Source organism: Macaca thibetana, chromosome 5 (assembly GCF_024542745.1).
Source record: "Macaca thibetana thibetana isolate TM-01 chromosome 5, ASM2454274v1, whole genome shotgun sequence".
NCBI classification, from domain to species: Eukaryota; Metazoa; Chordata; class Mammalia; order Primates; family Cercopithecidae; genus Macaca; species Macaca thibetana.
Genome location: NC_065582.1, coordinates 28,103,969 through 28,121,810, shown reverse-complemented (window position 1 = coordinate 28,121,810; position 17,842 = coordinate 28,103,969). Strand labels below are relative to the sequence as shown.

At 34.6% G+C, this 17,842-nt stretch overlaps 1 protein-coding gene across 5 annotated transcripts in view; it reads right to left on the bottom strand.

Moving 5' to 3' along the window:
• FSTL5 (follistatin like 5) overlaps positions 1-17,842 on the bottom strand; it is an 811,548-nt gene that overhangs the window by 378,232 nt on the left and 415,474 nt on the right. For 4 of the 5 annotated variants that reach the window (XM_050791292.1, XM_050791294.1, XM_050791293.1 and 1 more), the window contains exon 6: positions 4,057-4,177. The exons of the other annotated variant lie outside the window; for it this stretch is intronic. In XM_050791292.1, the coding sequence (XP_050647249.1) occupies positions 4,057-4,177 (121 nt within the window). The remainder of the gene's footprint in view (positions 1-4,056; positions 4,178-17,842) is intronic. 5 annotated transcript variants of the gene reach the window in all.

Sequence of the window (17,842 nt, the reverse complement as noted above, 5' to 3'; positions counted from 1 at the left end):
AAGAATACTTGATAATGTGCTATTTTTTTGCCATTAACTTTTTCCTGTTTGCAGATTACCCTTTACTATCTTCCATTTTATATCATGGCAGAGAGTAAGAACCTGGAACTCAAGAAATCTGTCTACCTTTGTATCCACCAGAAAACAATTAATAGATCATGATAGGTTTCTAACTTCTTTTGCCTTAGTTTATCCCTCTAGATATTCACTTAAGACTTTTTTAGCTTTCTGAGCTTCTGTTTATAAAGTATGTGGAGGAATGCATCCTGGATATGGAAAAAATGCCTCCTTTTTAGTCTTACTACATCTGTCATTTTGATCACTGTCCGTCTGAGATTATATACTCCTAGGGGAAAGGAAACTTATCTTTGTAAGTAGCTGTGACTATCACAACACCCTATACACAAAGGTACATAATACATGATTTTTGAATAGATTCCTTTTCCCATTAGTGTTATACATTTTTTATTCATGATACCTTAGTATTTTACAACTTTGTAAAATCATGTCATTATACAAATCCTGTCACTAAAATTCACAAAACCCAAGTGGATTTAGTTATCAGGTAGTTTTATGGAGGGAGAGAAAGAAATGGATGTGTTTATAATTCTCATTAAAGTATAAATATCTTCTCACTAATGCAGACACAATCCACACAGGTCAGTTCTGTATCTCTGAGGAATCACTATATAGTTTGACGCCTAGTTTAAATAAGGGTGAAGCACTGAAAATGTAATACCTTAGAAGAAGTTTGCTCAGTGAGACCAAAAAGAATATTAAAATATTTCCTGTAATTGCAGCATTACTTAGAAAAACATTATTTCCACTAAATGATGTTGTTTGAACATCATTTTATCATTGTTATGGAATAGTTTTGATTATCTAAAAAGAAAAAGCAATCTCATGATTGCTGATTGCCAAGCAATTTCATTACCGAACTAACATCTCTTTATGACATCTCTTTATGACCTTTCGTATTATACATAAATTTGACCTAATGGTAGAATCATTACTATATTCACTAAATTCATTGTATTTACTACAAATAATTTCCATAAAATTTTTACATATTACTTTCTAATAGTTAATGAAATCCACATAGATTGCCTTCTATCCAAATTCAATATTCCCTAGTACTTTATATGTAATGTGTTTTACTATATCTTTATCAAAGCTTTTTATTGATTATTTAGGTTTCTGACTTGTAAAATGTTATTTATAAGGACAATGTTCTGATGTACCTTATTTCTTTAGCAACATCAAATTACATCCAAAAACACAGGATTATTTTTCCCCTTGACAGGTGCAAGCAGTAGTATTCTAGGCAAGATTATTTTTACTGATAGGGCCAGGGATCGCTTTTCAGCGTCTTTGCTGGCTATCATAAAAATAACATATTACTCATTCATGTATTTTTATTGTTTCTCTTCCACTATCACACCACCAACATTAACTCTATTTTGAATAAATATCTTACACAAACATATCCATTTAATACTCTTGTTGATGCTGGGTAAACTATATACTATTGAAATGATTTCCAAGCATGGCTGTAGATTTTGACTACTTTTATTAGTCAAGTCTATGTATCTTTCTGTTGAGAGATGGAGGTAGCGGTTAGGAGATTAGACTGCTTATTTATTAAAACTAGTAAAATACCCAAAATAATTTCTACATTTTCATAAAATTTCAAACTGCAACAGATAGTGCAGTTGGGTTAGCTTTTTCTAAATACTCTGATATATCAAATATCTGCCTTTTTATTTATGTTGTTCTTTCTGTTCACTACCCTTTGCGCATCTCCAAGAGTTTAAATTCACTTGTCCTTAAGATTAATTTAATTATTTAATTTCCACCACCTTCATAAGGTATCCCTGATTTTCAAAACTAAATATCATATTTTCAACTTACGTAATATTTTATAGGCTTTTTAAATAACACCTATTCCCTTCTATTTTGTATGATAGTATCATTCATACAGACATATGCACACACACACACACACACACACACACACGATTATATGCACACATAAGTTTTTCCCTGACAAACCACATTTTCTCCCTGTTATCCTGCCATCATGAGCACACAAAAGAATGCCCACTACAGCAGGAAGCACAGGGAAAAACACATAGACTTCATAATTAGGACAACATGAGTTTGATTAGAAACTCAGTCACCTATTTGTTAATTTCTGTGTATTTCACCTCCTTTATATAAAGTAGAATAATAATGCTGCGTTCTTTTTATTTTTTTTATTTTTTGGAGACAGAGTCTCACTCTGTTGTCCAGGCTGGAGTGCAATTTGCATGATCTTGGCTCACTTCAACCTTTGCCTCCTGGGTTCAAGTGATTCTCCTGCCTCAGCCTCCTGAGTAGCTGGGATTACAGGCACCTGCCACCATGCCCGGCTAATTTTTTTATTTTTAGTAGAGACTGGGTTTCTCCATGGTGACCAGGCTGGTCTCAAACTCCTGACCTTAGGTGATCTGCCTGCCTCAGTCTCCCAAAGTGCTGGGATTACAGGCATGAGCCACCACATCCTGCCAATGCTGCTTTCATTTTATCATTTTTGAAAAGTACCTAACCTAACAATACCCTTATAAAGAACTAACAGTTTACCGGATCATCCTGTGTTGTATTCTGCTTAGTAACTTAAAGTGAAAATACAACTTAACCATATCCAAAGAGTGTATTTTTATCATGATTTAAAAATTTATAAGCTACAACTATTTTTCATATATTATTTTGCTTATATAAACGATCACATAAAATATAATACAGTGCTTAAATAAAAATTATCATAGAGTAAAAATATTATCTTTATTTATATGAATTTTTAAGAAGAAAAATATATTTAAGTAACTTCTCCAACATCAGACAGCTGATAAATGGCTAAATGTCAGGGGCATAATTCAAAAAAGACCTTTTTACCGGCAAGTACATATTCTACTTCCTATCTTTTCTGGGAAAAAAAAAAAAAAAGAAAAAGAATTTTGGTTTCGAGTTCTGAATTTTTGGTGATTTTCTAATACCAACTAGTAAATTTACTTGTCTTTCTTTTACACATAGCTTCTAAATCCTTGTTTTTTTTTTGTTGTTGTTGTTGTTGTTGTTGTTGATTGTTTCTTAGTCCTTTCTCTTTCAATTATATTATTATTATTAATTATTATTATTATTGCCATGGAGTCTTGCTCTGTCACCCAGGCTGGAGTGCAATGGTACCATCTTGGCTCACTGTAACCTCCGCCCCTGGGTTCAAGTGATTCTCCTTCCTCAGTCTCCCGAGTAGCTGGGATTACAGGCACGTGGCATCACGCCCAGCTAATTTTTGTGTTTTTAGTAGAGACGAGTTTTCACCATGTTAGCCAGGCTGGTCTTGAACTCCTGACCTCAGGTGATCCGCCCACCTCGGCCTCCCAAAGTGCTGGGATTACAGGCATAAGCCACCCATTAGTGGCCTCTTTGAATTATTTTTAAAGAATAACCTGGTACGTAATTTTGGTTAATCAAGTCATCTTTATGACGCTGTCCTAAAAAACACATTTAGTCAATCTGAAGACACACTTTGGCAATTCAAACATGTATCAATTTTTCCAAAGTACTTTAATAAAAATAAAACTCTTCATTTGAATGTCAATCATTGCCCTTCAAATACATGCAAACTACATCTGTTAATCCATTTTGGTTTTCCAATGAAGTTAAAAAATTTGACTGTGTAAATAATTGTTTTTGATACATGGTGATAACTGGTGAAAAGCTCCTCCTGCTCTAAAATAATCTTGGAAGCAGCATTGAGAACCTAATGTCTTAAACTGTAATCAATGAGAATTGATGATATTCATAGTTATCAAATATTTCTAACTGTTCATTTCAGAACTACTGAATCCCTTAGCTTTTCTCTATGTTTCAATACAACTTGAAACTTAAATTCACTAAATTATATAACTTTGCTTAAGAAACAGCTTGTACTATGAGAGCAAGCAAACAGACCATATTGTGTAAAGCAACAGGAAAAAGAACAAAGAGAAATTGGAGAATGAATCTTGTACTCACGGAATGCTCTATAAAATTCTTCAAGAGCCAGGTGCTTGTCAGCATTGAAATCATCGTATTTCAATAAATCATACAAAGTACAATCAAAGAGATCCTTGCCAAGTTCCTCCTGTTTTATCACCTAACAAGAAAATTATAACCATACCTTTATATTTGTATCTTAAAATTTCTATAATATAATTTATTATATGTAATAATCACATAATAGATCATTTCATGTCTGCAGCAGGGCAAAGAACTCAATTTTGGAAAAATCCAGGTTTTTAGTTACTGAACAATTATTTTTAACCTTTCCAAAGATATAAAGTTATGATGTTAAGATAGGTAATTACAATTTTGTTCAAATGTTCTAATATAAAAGTTTCACAGTGAGATGCAACACATCTGAACATTTAAAGAACATTTTGTATTTCATGCATTTTCTTTGCTCCATTTATACTGCCTCAAGGAAATACTTCTGTATGAAAATTGCCTCCTGTGTCTCGGTGACCTATGTCAAAATAAAACAGCGGTCTTTCCCAACAGAAATAGTAAGACAGTTTTTTCCAACTTTTTTCCTTGTACGATTTGTAAAATAATGAAGTTAGGTTATTTTTTTCTTCTCTGCCTAAACTCCTCCCCAGCTGGAAGTTAAGTCATTTGAGATTGTGCATGAATTCCCTCGGTCACAAAAGAGCTATTAAGCAAATGACTGTTTCCAGGAGCCAGATAGAATTAATGCACCAATTGATGATGAAAATCTATCCAGGCGTGAGTGAAGAAAATCATCAAACTTCTTTTCTAGTCTATGCTCTAGTCTATGGACTGTGGCTGCAGCTTTTTGGTACTCTACTGATTTTGATTATTTCCTGTCATATAACAGAGCTTCCCAAGATTTTTCAGACATTTCTATTGTGGTAGCTGCATAGCTGTGTCCGTGGTTTTTCATACTCTCTCACATACAAAGACAGGGGTTTGTATTGCTTGAAGCTGTGCATCACAGTGGTTGGTTGGTTTGTTTGAAAGGTAGTGCAGTATAATCAGAAAACGAAGGCTTCAAAATCAGGTGGCTCTGGGTTCGGGACCTGCCAACGCCATTTAATACCTCAATAATTTCTGGCAAATCATTTAAGCTTTCCTCAGTTAGAAAATGAATGTGAAGATTTACACACACACACACATAGAGTCAGGTGTAAGACGTAACATACAGCATATACTCAAAAGTGATCATTTAACATTAAAAATAGTAATTTTTACATAATGCATTGCTTCTTTAAATAATTCACTGCAGACTTCCAGACATTGGCTTGTGCATGTTATGGTTGCACATTCACAATGAATTATCGTTTCTTTTGGTGGAGCAGAATGTCTTGGACTTTCTTTAGTACAGCAAAGGCAGATTGGCGATGCTACTTTCTAAAAATCCTCAGATGCTTTTGAGCTATTTTTTCACCTTTTCTGGAACACTCCTGTGTTGAACGTTTCATGATGTCTGAGTGTAGATAGGCTGAGGAGATAACTCTGAAAATGGAGCTAAGCATCTGGGTCACAGGAGCCTCCAGCACCCTCTCTAGCCAGCTTAACAGTGATATGTAATGTTAGCACATGCGGTGCTAAATAGAACTTTTGCAACTCAGTGAGTTCTTTATTTTTGTGTATGTACCAGTGTTAAAATTATATTGGTTAAGCTGATTATTTGTTACCTTGAAGAAGAAAAAAGGCAGAAAGCTTATCTGGTTTAACTGACCCATATACATAGAACTTGTAGATGGCAAGCCCTAAACCTTTGCACAGTCCAGCTGGTTGGGTTAACAAAACTACCTAATGCTGAAGCCATCTCTTCTATAAGCTTAATACAATATATTTTTATATATATAATATATGTTTTATATATATATAATATATATAACCATTTTTCTATTTAGAAAGCAACAGAGCTCTCAGTCATTCTCCATCTGTTACTGGTTAGATCATAGAAAATGCCTTTTGACTTTTCCTGGGGGCTAGGAGTAGGGGCAGTGTGCACAATTCTATCCCTTTATGCATTAAAGATGTGCAATGTTAGCGTTGTAATATTTGGGATGCAGTGGCACCAGACTTTGTTCAGACATTTTATGACTTGTAGTCTCTTATTTATTTGTAAATAGAGAGGAGCACAAAGATGGGGGCAAAGCTTTTGTCATTTTCTGTCTCATGTTTGTTTCTGTTTTAATATTTTACAAACTTAATGTATTAGACCAAGATACTGGACTTCTCACTTTATACTTACCACTGGCTCTTGCATAAGACTAGTTTGATCTTGATTTGATCTTGGCCTTGACTTGGTCATGATGATACAGCTTACACTGGGCAGGCCATTTTAATGCGTGTGACCTTGAGAAGCCGGTCCTGGCTAATAAACTTCTTATTTTTTTAAGCCCTTATCATCTATACTGAAGCGTATCCATGCATAGGACAAAGCAGATTAATTTTCTTATTCTAAATATTTCAAATATGTGTCTGCTCATTTGTCTCATTTTAGTGGTCAATGAAATACCCCACTTAAAACATGATTCTTAGTAATTATTTCTCTCCTTCGTGTGTCCTGATGGGAAGCTTTGTCACATTCTGGTGTCTACTAGTGAGGGAGGTACTTTCCTATGACTTTTCTTCTTTTCTGTTTTTTTCCCATGTTTACTGAGGTATAATTGATATAAAAATGCCACATATTTAACATATAATGTTTTATGTGTTTAGAGGGCATTTCAATCAGCATGGAAAAATTGGTTTAGATATCCCGAATTTTTGTCTGTGTGTTTGTTTTTGTTTTTGTTTGTTTGTTTGCTTGTTTGTTTTGAGACAGAGTCTTGCTCTGTCACCCAGGCTAGAGTGAAGTGGCGCATCTCGGCGCACTGCAACCTCCGCCTCCCGGATACCCAGAATTTTTATAGCTTTACAGTCATGAGTGTTTGATGGTCAGAAAGAAAGTATGAAAAACTATACAAGTGGACTTCCTTCCTCAGTCCACAGTAACCACTCTTTGGCACGGGGGATCCAAACTTGTAGGACTTTGATAGTTCCTTGCACTTCTTTCATTTAGTGTTTGACACTGATTCCAAAAAACTCACTGTAGATATCTCAAAAGGCACATGTTAATCCTTGACTAGCAATTCATGACACTGCCAGATTCACTAAATATATTTGAATACATATTCGAACATCTTGTGATGATACTTCATGATCTCATGCTATTCGTTATCTCATACCATTTTACCTCTTATAAAATGATATGAGATAATAAGTGGTATAAGAGGTAACAAGATACCATCTTATGATCTTGATTGGTCAAAAAGACCAAGCAGATTTTCACTTGTTACCTCTGATAAAATGGTGAGGATGTTTCCCAAACCTACCAAAGTTGGTAAACTCCTTAAGGAGTTGGATAGCCTTAAGGCTATCAAAATAAAATCTTTTACACTTTTTTTTTCACTGGTCAGAGGTCAAGTTATATGACTCTTGGGCCTCCCAATGGTTTTGTTCAGTGTGAAAAAATACAAGTATTAGCAGAATGGATGGCCTCAGGGGAGCTCAGACACACAGCATGGAAGAGGGAGTATATTTTGAACTTCAATGTAATAGAATTGTCAGAGTTGCACAAGGACTGTAACAAATCAGGAATGACTCACTGTCTTGGTACTGTATTCTCTTTTGTTCCAAAATAAACAATAAAAAAACCTTGGACATCCTCAAAATGAACTATTCTCTTTACTGTTTTTACTATTCGCCTTCACTCACTTATTTAATCATCCATTCAACAAATTCTTTCAGACTACCTACTATGTGTCAGGCATTGTCCATAACCCTGAAAATACAGCAGACAAGATAGACAAAAATCTTTTCCATATGAAACTCATATGCTGGTGAAGGGAGAGCAAAGAAATATAGTAGTAAATATATATACATTTTGCCATAGAATGAAAAGTGATATAAAAATAAATAAAAGTGAGAAGAAAAATTGAATGTGCCAGAAGTGGATGTAAAGGTACTGTCTCCCTAGTGTAGAGAGGTATGGGTGTTAGATTTCTAGGATTAGGGGAAGATTTGGAAGTACAGGATTATTATGCTGACTTTCATGGAAGATATACAAGACATGGGATTGATTTCGATAATGTGAAGGCAAGCCATGGCTATGAAGCTATGGGTGTAGGGGACAGAAGGACAGAAAAGTAGGATCTTCTAGTTCTATGTTCACTTATTTACTCTTTGGTGGGGTCAGGTGAGAAACAGCAATCGTGAACCCCAGGAGCAATGCACCACTCATAAGTTGAAGTTATTTGAGTTCTTCTCCATCCTTTGTAAAAATATTTTCCCCAAACTAATCATGATCATGTTGAAGTCATATGTTCAGTGCCCGGTGCTCCTCTAATTAAGAGAAAGCCCATTTGAGTCTTATTCAAGTTGAGGAGAGGAAGATATATTGTTACTTTACTTGCAAACATGTATATTACTTCAAAGACCAAAGGTAAGAAAATAAGTATATCCCTTTGGTAAGAATGTACCTTTCCAGGTATTAGATGTATGCTTCTCTCATACAGTCAATATAAGTTGGTTCCTGGGCTACTTGGTCTGAACAGCTTCTTGTCTCCTCCCTTTCTTCCTCTCTTCTTTTTCCTTTCTTCCCTCTCTCTTTCCTTTCCCTTATTTTCAATCAATATTTGCCCCAAACTATACTAAGTGCTGAAGGTGAGTTAATAAGAATGACACAGTCCCTGCTCTCATGGAGTTTTTATTCTAGAGACGATGACTGGAAACATGCAATCTAATTGTTAAGTGAGATAATTACATATTATCAGCAGTACTCTAAAAAATAGATCATGTGAAAGGACAGAGAGTTAATAACTAATATTGCACATTTTATGTGTTTAATTATATATAACAAATGCTATCCTACAAGAGATGTATTTTGTTGTTGTTGTTTTTGAGAGGGAATTTCACTTTTGTTGTCCAGACGGGAGTGCAGTGGTGCGATCTTGGCTCACAGCAACCTTTGCCTCCCAGGTTCAAGCAATTCTCCTGCCTCAGCCACCTGAGTAGCTGGGACTACAGGCGCCTGCCACCACGCCCAGCTAATTTTTGTATTTTTAATAGAGACGGGGTTTCACCATGTTGGCCAGGCTGGTCTTGAACTCCTGACCTCAGGTGATCCACCCGTCTCAGCCTCCCAAAGTGCTGGAATTACAGGTGTGAGCCACTGTATCCGGCCTGGAGATGTATTTTTTAAAAGATTTGAATGGAAATAATTAAATTAAATTTTCTTTTAGGTTTTCTAAAGTGCCTAATATAACATTTAAAACAAATCAATATAGTCATCTTTAATTCTTTTGAAAGACCAGTTGAAGAGAGATCATTATTTTTATTAAACCACTGGTGGAAAGAAAAGTATTTTATTTTTAAGGTATCCTACATGGCTCACAAAGATTTTCTGAACATGAATACCAAGTTTTTAAATGCATCTTGACAATGTAAAGATACTACAAACAATATGTTTAATATTTTAAAGCCTAAATGTTAATACTATAGTTATCTTGTGTATGTTATGAACAGCACTTAAAAAATAACTGAAACTAATTACTAACATTTTCAGGTACAATTGAAAGCACTAATTTTTTAATTGTGGCTTTGAACTGGGCACATAGCAACAGTTACAGGCTTTATCTTTCTCTGTTAAGTGATCATTGTTCCTCTTATTATTCTCCAATCTTTAGCTAATGACAAGGAAATTGCCAGCACTACTAAGATCCACGTCCTGGCATTGACAATGTCATTCTAAGTCAAACACCTGGTTTCTGCTGCCTTATTTTGTATTACTGATGGGATTATGGGCATTTAAATGCATGAAATAGTTGTCCATTCTGCTCTAAGGGATGATCTGGACAAATATCGTTGTTCTTTATACTCGCTGATGTTAAATAGGATTAATTACCATCATTCCCTGGAAATTCTCACTTAATCTCAATCTTCTATCCATACAAGTGTTTATTTATTTGTATTTAGTTTGTCCCACTGAAACAGCATTTTATCTGTGAGATAAAATGGTTATTATAAATCTCATAGCAAATAAGTATGTTGACTAAACCAGAACCTTTTTAGAAATACTTATAATTGTGAAAGGCTTTACGAACTCAATGAAAGATCAACTGTTCATTTCCCCATGTAACATTTCTAATGATTTTTAAAGAAAAATACTTAATTTATACACATGCTGCAAAAACCTCATTGGCAGTCCCATCTTGTAAGCTTGAAAATATACACTCTTATTTATGCTCACTTTTAATTTAATTCTGTAAGTATATTCACATATGGCAGTCATTGATCAAATGGTATTTAAAATCAAATATGTATAACATAATAATCGAAATCCTGTGAATAAGTAGTTCTTTTCATTATTTTAATAAACAGCTGACATACATGTATATAAGGGAAGTATTTTACTCTAATATGCATTTTCTTTTCTTTTTTTTTTTTTTTTTTTTTTGAGACAGAGTATTGCTCTGTCACCCAGGCTAGAGTGCTATGGTGCAATCTCGGCTCACTGCACGCTTGCCTCCCGGGTTCAAGTGATTCTCCTGCCTCAGCCTCCCCAGTTGCTGGGATTATAGGTGGCTGCCACTGTTCTTGGCTAATTTTTGTGTTTTTAGTAGAGACAGGGTTTCACCATCTTGGCCAGGCCAGTCGCAAACTCCTGACCTTGTGATTCACCCACCTCCACCTCCCAACGTGATGAGATTACAGGCGTGAGCCACCGCGCCGGCTCCTAATATGCATTTTTAATGTAAATCAGCTTATGAAGATGACAGAATCTAAATGGAGAAAAACCTAAATCAATATACTCTATACAGCAGCTTATTTCATAATCACAAGGGAATGACTTTGCTCACTTAAATTCTATCAGTGTTATTTTATCAAATGGGGAAAGGGCCAAGAAGAAGATTTTCCATATTGTTAGCACCATTTTACTTCAAGTCCTCTGTGTGCTGCTGACAAAGTAAGGCCTCCATTCTACCAAGTGAAGCCTGCTGTGCCTCCCCTCATCTGACACTGTGAACCAAATATACAGGGCCACAATGCCAGAAATAGTTGCCTATGTTCCTCTAAGGAACACTCTGGACAAATGCTTTTGTATTTCATACCCTGGTTTGTTTCTGTGACCCAGTGAAATCTATGGCTCCCCATATTGCTTTGCATAGTTCCCAGTGTGGCCCCAAACCCATGCTTCTCCAACCTAAACCCATCATTGTGTCCTCTGGAAATCCTGCTCTCTGACCAGAAAACTCTATTTTGTCCTCAATTTCTTATACAAATATCTTCTTCACCATACTGACTTTAGAAAAATCTGACTGCGCCTTAAAATTATTCGTTCAGTAATTTTAATGAATTTAATCAGAGGTTATTTTTTCTCATATCTGTTCTACTTCAGTGTAAGAAACGTGTAGATAACTGCTGTATAGGCACTTCTGGATTATGTTTCCCAAGCAAGTCGTTTTCCACATAGATAAACAGAAATATATAGATATAGTAGATAGATGGATAGATAGAGATAGATGATAGATGATAGATAGATAGATAGATAGATAGATAGATAGACAGACAGACCTCACTCCTTTGAATCTCAGGCCATTCAGTTACATGACTCTCCTATTCTATCCCCAAAGTTTAGCTCCTGTTTCTCAGTATTTCTGTCTACCCATAGTCTTTCAATATTCCCGGAGACTTAAATAATAATGTGAATAAACCACCCAGAAGAGCTCTATGCTCCTTTTCATAAGAAATTATCATTAACCTTCTTTCTTGAAGTGACTTTTTTTCTACATGTCAGCCTGTCAGAAAGAACATTCCTATACCTAAAGTTATATCATTCAGAATTTTGTTTTCAAGAATTGCACATCCAGGTCTGTTTTAGTGATAATGTATGTTCTTGAAACCATAAATGTGTTGTGTGGCTAAGTGGCTGATGACAGTAAACATACCTACAATACTTATGGGAGAAACTAAGATGTCTTAGTCAAGTTTGTGACCATTCTTTCAAGAAAGAAAGTTCTTTACATGTTTGTCCAGGCTTTTCAGGGATTTATTCTCTGAGACATACATTGTAAAATTAAGTCAATTTAGACCATAGCTTTTCAACCACAATTTTCGCTTAAGGAAGCATTATTGAAGCTCAGATTTTACAACAGCCGCAAAGAGAATACTGAATTCTTACTGTCGGAGAAGATGGCTTAAGAGAAGGAATACAAAGATCCAGATAATAAAGACAAACCTCAGACACCTGTTTATATTTTAAAGGGAAAAACTAAGGTAGAGATTTCACACCTTATGCAAATGGAATAGCAAGTACTTTTGCTTCTTCTTTGAGTACCAGAATCAGTTACTGGTAGACGAAATAGGACGATTCAGAGTTCCACATCCTCATTCTGAATAGTATTCAGACAATATAGCACAGATTTAAACAACAACAACAAAAAAGAGAGCCACTCAGAATTAAAGAATCAAATTATCATATATGCATTTTCAATAAAGAGAAAATAAGCAATGGAAAACAAAGACACACAAACAAAAAAAAATCTGTGTTTGTAAAACTTTAACTTTTTCAGATAGTAATTAAGGCACATATGTGAGAGAGAACAGTTCTGTTCTATTCCTGCAAAAAACACATTTGATAAGTACCCCCTATCTTATCATGTAAGGCTCTATTTTTTGGAGAGGCAGAACCCCTCAAGAGAGGGGTAAAAGTGGGTGTGATACATACTTGAGGAAATTGAAAACTATGAGGATTTATTTATTTATTTATTTATTTATTTATTTATTTTTGAGACTGAGTCTTGCTCTGTCGCCCAGGCTGGAGTGCAGTGGCGCGATCTCGGCTCACTGCAAGCTCCGCCTCCCGGGTTCACGCCATTCTCCTGCCTCAGCCTCCCGAGTAGCTGGGACTACAGGCGCCCGCCACCTCGCCCGGCTGATTTTTAAAGTTTTCAGTAGAGACGGGGTTTCACCGTGTTAGCCAGGATGGTCTCAATCTCCTGACCTCGTGATCTGCCCGCCTCGGCCTCCCAAAGTGCTGGGATTACAGGCGTGAGCCACTGCGCGCTGCCCGAAAAATATGAGGATTTTACCTGGCTCTGAAGATGTAAAATATATGGCATAAGACAGAGACCAGGAATTTCCACTAGCCTCTAGAACTGCAGATATCTGTGCCCCTTTGGGAAGCCTATGATAGATACCGCGATTAATCTTGATATTGTTATCAACTCTACCTTCCTTAAAAATGGATGGCAACTTACAGAATATATACCTTACCATTCGTTTTCAAGGAAGGTAGATGTTGATAACTATGAAATGTGATATATTTGGTTATACAAATTTAGGAGGAGGATCTAAAATACAATCATATTGTTTGGCATAATAAAGAATTTAGAGCCCCAGGAAAAGTACAGAAATTAGAGTTGAGAGACAGACTTATCCATTATATCTAGGGTATAAAGAATGCAAGGCTCATTCTATACAGAATACAAGGAAATAAAATATAAAGGATGTACTCAATCTAAACTGCATTTCAATGTGTGATTTGTGTAATATGTAATGTAACCCCACCCTCTATCTCTCTTGTACATCTTCAATCAAATATCCATGCCATTTTGCAAATGGATTTTTTTTTTCAGAGCTCAGAGGGAAGTACAAAAGAAACAACAGTGCCTACATCAAAAGAGTGGAAACACTTTAAATAAACAACCTATAAAGCATTTTAAGAACTCAATGAATCTCAAAGAAAAGTAAAAGCCAACCAAACCCAAAGTCAATAGAAGAAAAAATATATAAAAATTAGAACAGAAATAAATTAAGTTGAAGAAAGAAAACAATACAAAAGGTAAGCAAAATGAAAAGTTGGTCTTTTAAAAAGATAAACAAAATTGACAAACCTTTAGCTAGTCTAAGGTAAAAAGAAAGAAAACCAAAATAAATAATATCAGAGATGAAAAACTAGACATTAAAATGGATACTGCAGAAATCCAAAGGTTCATAAGATGCTCCTATAAGCAACTATACGCCAATAAATTGGAAAACCTAGAAGAAATGGATAACTTTCTAGACACATAAAAGCTACCAATATTGAACCAGGAAGAAATCCAATATCTGAACAGGCTAATAACAAGTAATGAGATTGAAGCTGTAATAAAAATTCCTCCAGCAAAAATAAGACTGGGACCCAAGCTTCTCTGCTGAGTTTTACTAAACGTTTAAAGAACTAATACTAATCTTACTCAAATTATTCTGAAAATTAGACAAGGAAGGAAAACTTCTAAACTCATTCCATGAGGCCAGTATTACCCTGATTCCAAAACCAGACAACAAAGATATATCAAAAAAAGGAAAACTATAGGCCAATATCCCTGATAAAACTGATGCAAAAATCCTCAGCAAAATACTGGCACAGTGAATTCAACAATAACTTCAAAAGATCATTCATCATGATCAAGTGGGATTTGTCCCAGTAATGCAAAAATGGTTCAACTTACTCAAATAAATCAATGTGACACATTATATCAACAGAAATAAGAGCAAAAGCCATATAATCATGTCAATTTGATGCTGAAAAAGCATTTGATAACATTCAACATCACTTCATCATAAAAAGTATAAAAAAACGGGGGATAGAAGAAATATACAAGAAAGCCACAGCTAGCATCATACTGAATGGAGAAAAACTGAAAGCCTTTCTCCTCTAAGATCTAGAACATAAGGATGCTTACTTTCAACACTGCTTTTCAAAATAGTTCTGGAAGTCCTAGCCAGAGCAATCAGAAAAGAGAAAGAAAGAAAATTTGGAAAGGAAGAAGTAAAATTACTGTTGTTTGCAGGTGATACAATCTTATATTTCAAAACAAACCTAAAGAGTCCACCAAAAAACTATTCACAATAGCCAAGATTTAGAAGCAACGTTTAAGTGTTTATCAACAGATGCATGGATAAAGAAAATGCGACCTGTATACATGATGGAGTAGTATTCACCAATAAAAAAGAATGAAATCCTGTCATTTGCAACAACATGGATGGAACTGGAGGTCATTATGTTACACGAAATAATCCAGGCACAGAAAAACAAACTTCATATATTACTTATTTGTGGGAGCTAAAAATGGAAACAATTGAACTTACAGTGATAGAGCATAGAATAATGATTACCAGAGGTTGAGAAGGGTAGTGGGTATAGGCTGGTGAGGAGTGGAGATGGTCAATGGATAATGAATAAGAACTAGTATTTTATAGTACAACAGAGTGACTATAGACAATGATAATATTGTACATTTTCCACAGCTAGAAGGGTTTAATTGAATTGCTTGTAGCAAAAAGGATAGATGCTTGAGGTTATGGATACCCCATTTTCCACGACGTGATTATTATGTATTGCATGCCTATATCAAAGTGTCTCATGTAACCATTATGTAAATATACCTACTATGTACCCACAAAAATTAAAAATTAATAAATAAAAAGAAGTGACAGAATCTTGATTATAGTCATGCATACCTGAGGACTTCCAGATGTTTAAGTATTTAAATTGTAAAACATAATTAATGAAAATGTATTGTTTCTTTCATCACATATGTATGTCCTCTTGTTCAAGACCATGTTTTCATTATTTTTAAAACTTAATTTTATGGGCAAGAAAAAAACCGCATGAATTTAAGTATATAATACTTCAATATATGTAGATATAATGTAATATTTATTAGCATCTTAAAACACAATATATGTAATATTTAAGTTCAGTTCAATTTAACATTTTATCTATAAAGGCATAGACACTATGTTGTCTGGGGGGAAACAGCCCAATATTACAGTGGTTGCAGAATGTCAATGTTTAGTTGTCTCTAGGAGAGAATTCTTAGGATTAGGAACACTCATGCTGGCTATTTGAGACAGGTAGATAAGCTCCTTAAATGAGATGAGCAAAACAAATATCATACTATCATTTATTTTTCTAATTTCTTGAAATAAGAAAAATTATCCCTTTTCTACAGCAGGACAATTATCTTATTATAAAAATCAACGTCAAAGTTTTTACTAGCATAAAGTTGTGCACATAGATTTCTGGGTTATAATGGCTGCTTACAGCATTTGTTTTATTCTTACCTACTATCCAACTATGAGCATTACAAAATATTTATCAATCACTCATCCACTATTTCAAGAATATGTCTTCCCTTTATCTCTATTATAATCTACCACATCTTCACAAATGATATGAAAGTATAATTATAACTAACAAGTAAATCATTCTTTCTATGTGCTAGCAATGTTTCCAGTAAGCTTACATGTTCTAAACAATGATAGTGTCACAAGAAATTTATGTACTGGGTGCTATTATCATTGCCAGTTTATATAGAGAGAAACGAAGACACAGAAGCTTTAAGTAAATTGCCATACTACTTGGAACGTAGTAGAGATGTGATTTGAACACAGGCTTTATAATGAAAGTTCTTAACCACTATGCTGTGATCATCAAAAAGATAACTTTTAAAAACTATCCTAGGATTTCATCAATTTAGGGCCACTACTATTTTGCTACTTGAAACATTACCTTTTGGTCTTGAAAATGAAATGTATATTCTATCTTAATCTTTGTTGATGTCTCTTCTTCAGTTATAACCAGTTTTAACTCTTCCATATGTTGGATTGATACTAAGTGTTTTAAAATCAATATCGTCAACATCATAGAACACAGTTCTTGTAAGAGTTTAAACTTTCAGCTGGGCACTGTGGCTCACGTCTGTAATCCTAGCACTTTGGGAGTTTAAATTTCACTTTGATATACATTTGCATTTTATGTTAGATATTCTCCAAACACAAAAATAGGTCTCAGACTGAAAGACTAACTGTGCAATTATGGACAATTCTGTCAAGCTGGAATGATGAAGAGGTGGACTGAATGAGATCTATTTCTATAACTGGTCAGTTCATTTTAGCAGACCTTTTTGCTATGACAACCTGCTAGCTGTGATTCTAAAGAGGCTACCTCCTTTATCTACTGATTTTTTATGTCTTTTTTTCTCTCAAATAGACAGGCCTCTAGGTTCTAATTTACTTGAAAATCTTGAAGAGAAATTCAAGAATATATCTTCATTATGTGGACTAAGTATAGAATGTGTGCGGCCAGCTTTCCTGCTGCATTTATAAAACCCAGGGAAAAATTATATTCTTTAACTTTTACTTATGACTGGCTGTAACTTATAGTTAAATATTATATTCTTTGCTAAGAATAGTTTCTAAATTATTAACGGACACTGTTAAGATCCTTTCTGTTTTTATTCTAATTCAAATTATTTTAAAATTCAATATTAACGGGCATGCCAAATGTCAATGAGGAAGTCAAACCGTCACTGTTTGCTGATGATATGACTGTATACCTACAAAACTCTAATGACTCATCCAAAAAGCTCCTAGAACTAATAAATGAATTCAGCAAAGTTTCAGGATACAAAAATTAATGTAAACAAATAAGTAGCTCTGTTATATACCACCAGCAACCAACCTTAGAATCAAATCAAGAACTCAATGCCTTTTCTAATAGCTGCAAAAATTAAAATACTTAGGAATATACCTAACCAAGGAGGTGAAAGACTTCTACAAGGAAAACTATGAATCACTACTGAAAAATTTCATAGATGACACAAACAAATGGAAACACATCTCATGCTCATGGATGGGTACAATCGATTTTGCGAAAATGACCATACTTCCAAAAGCAATCTACAAATCCAATGCAATTCCC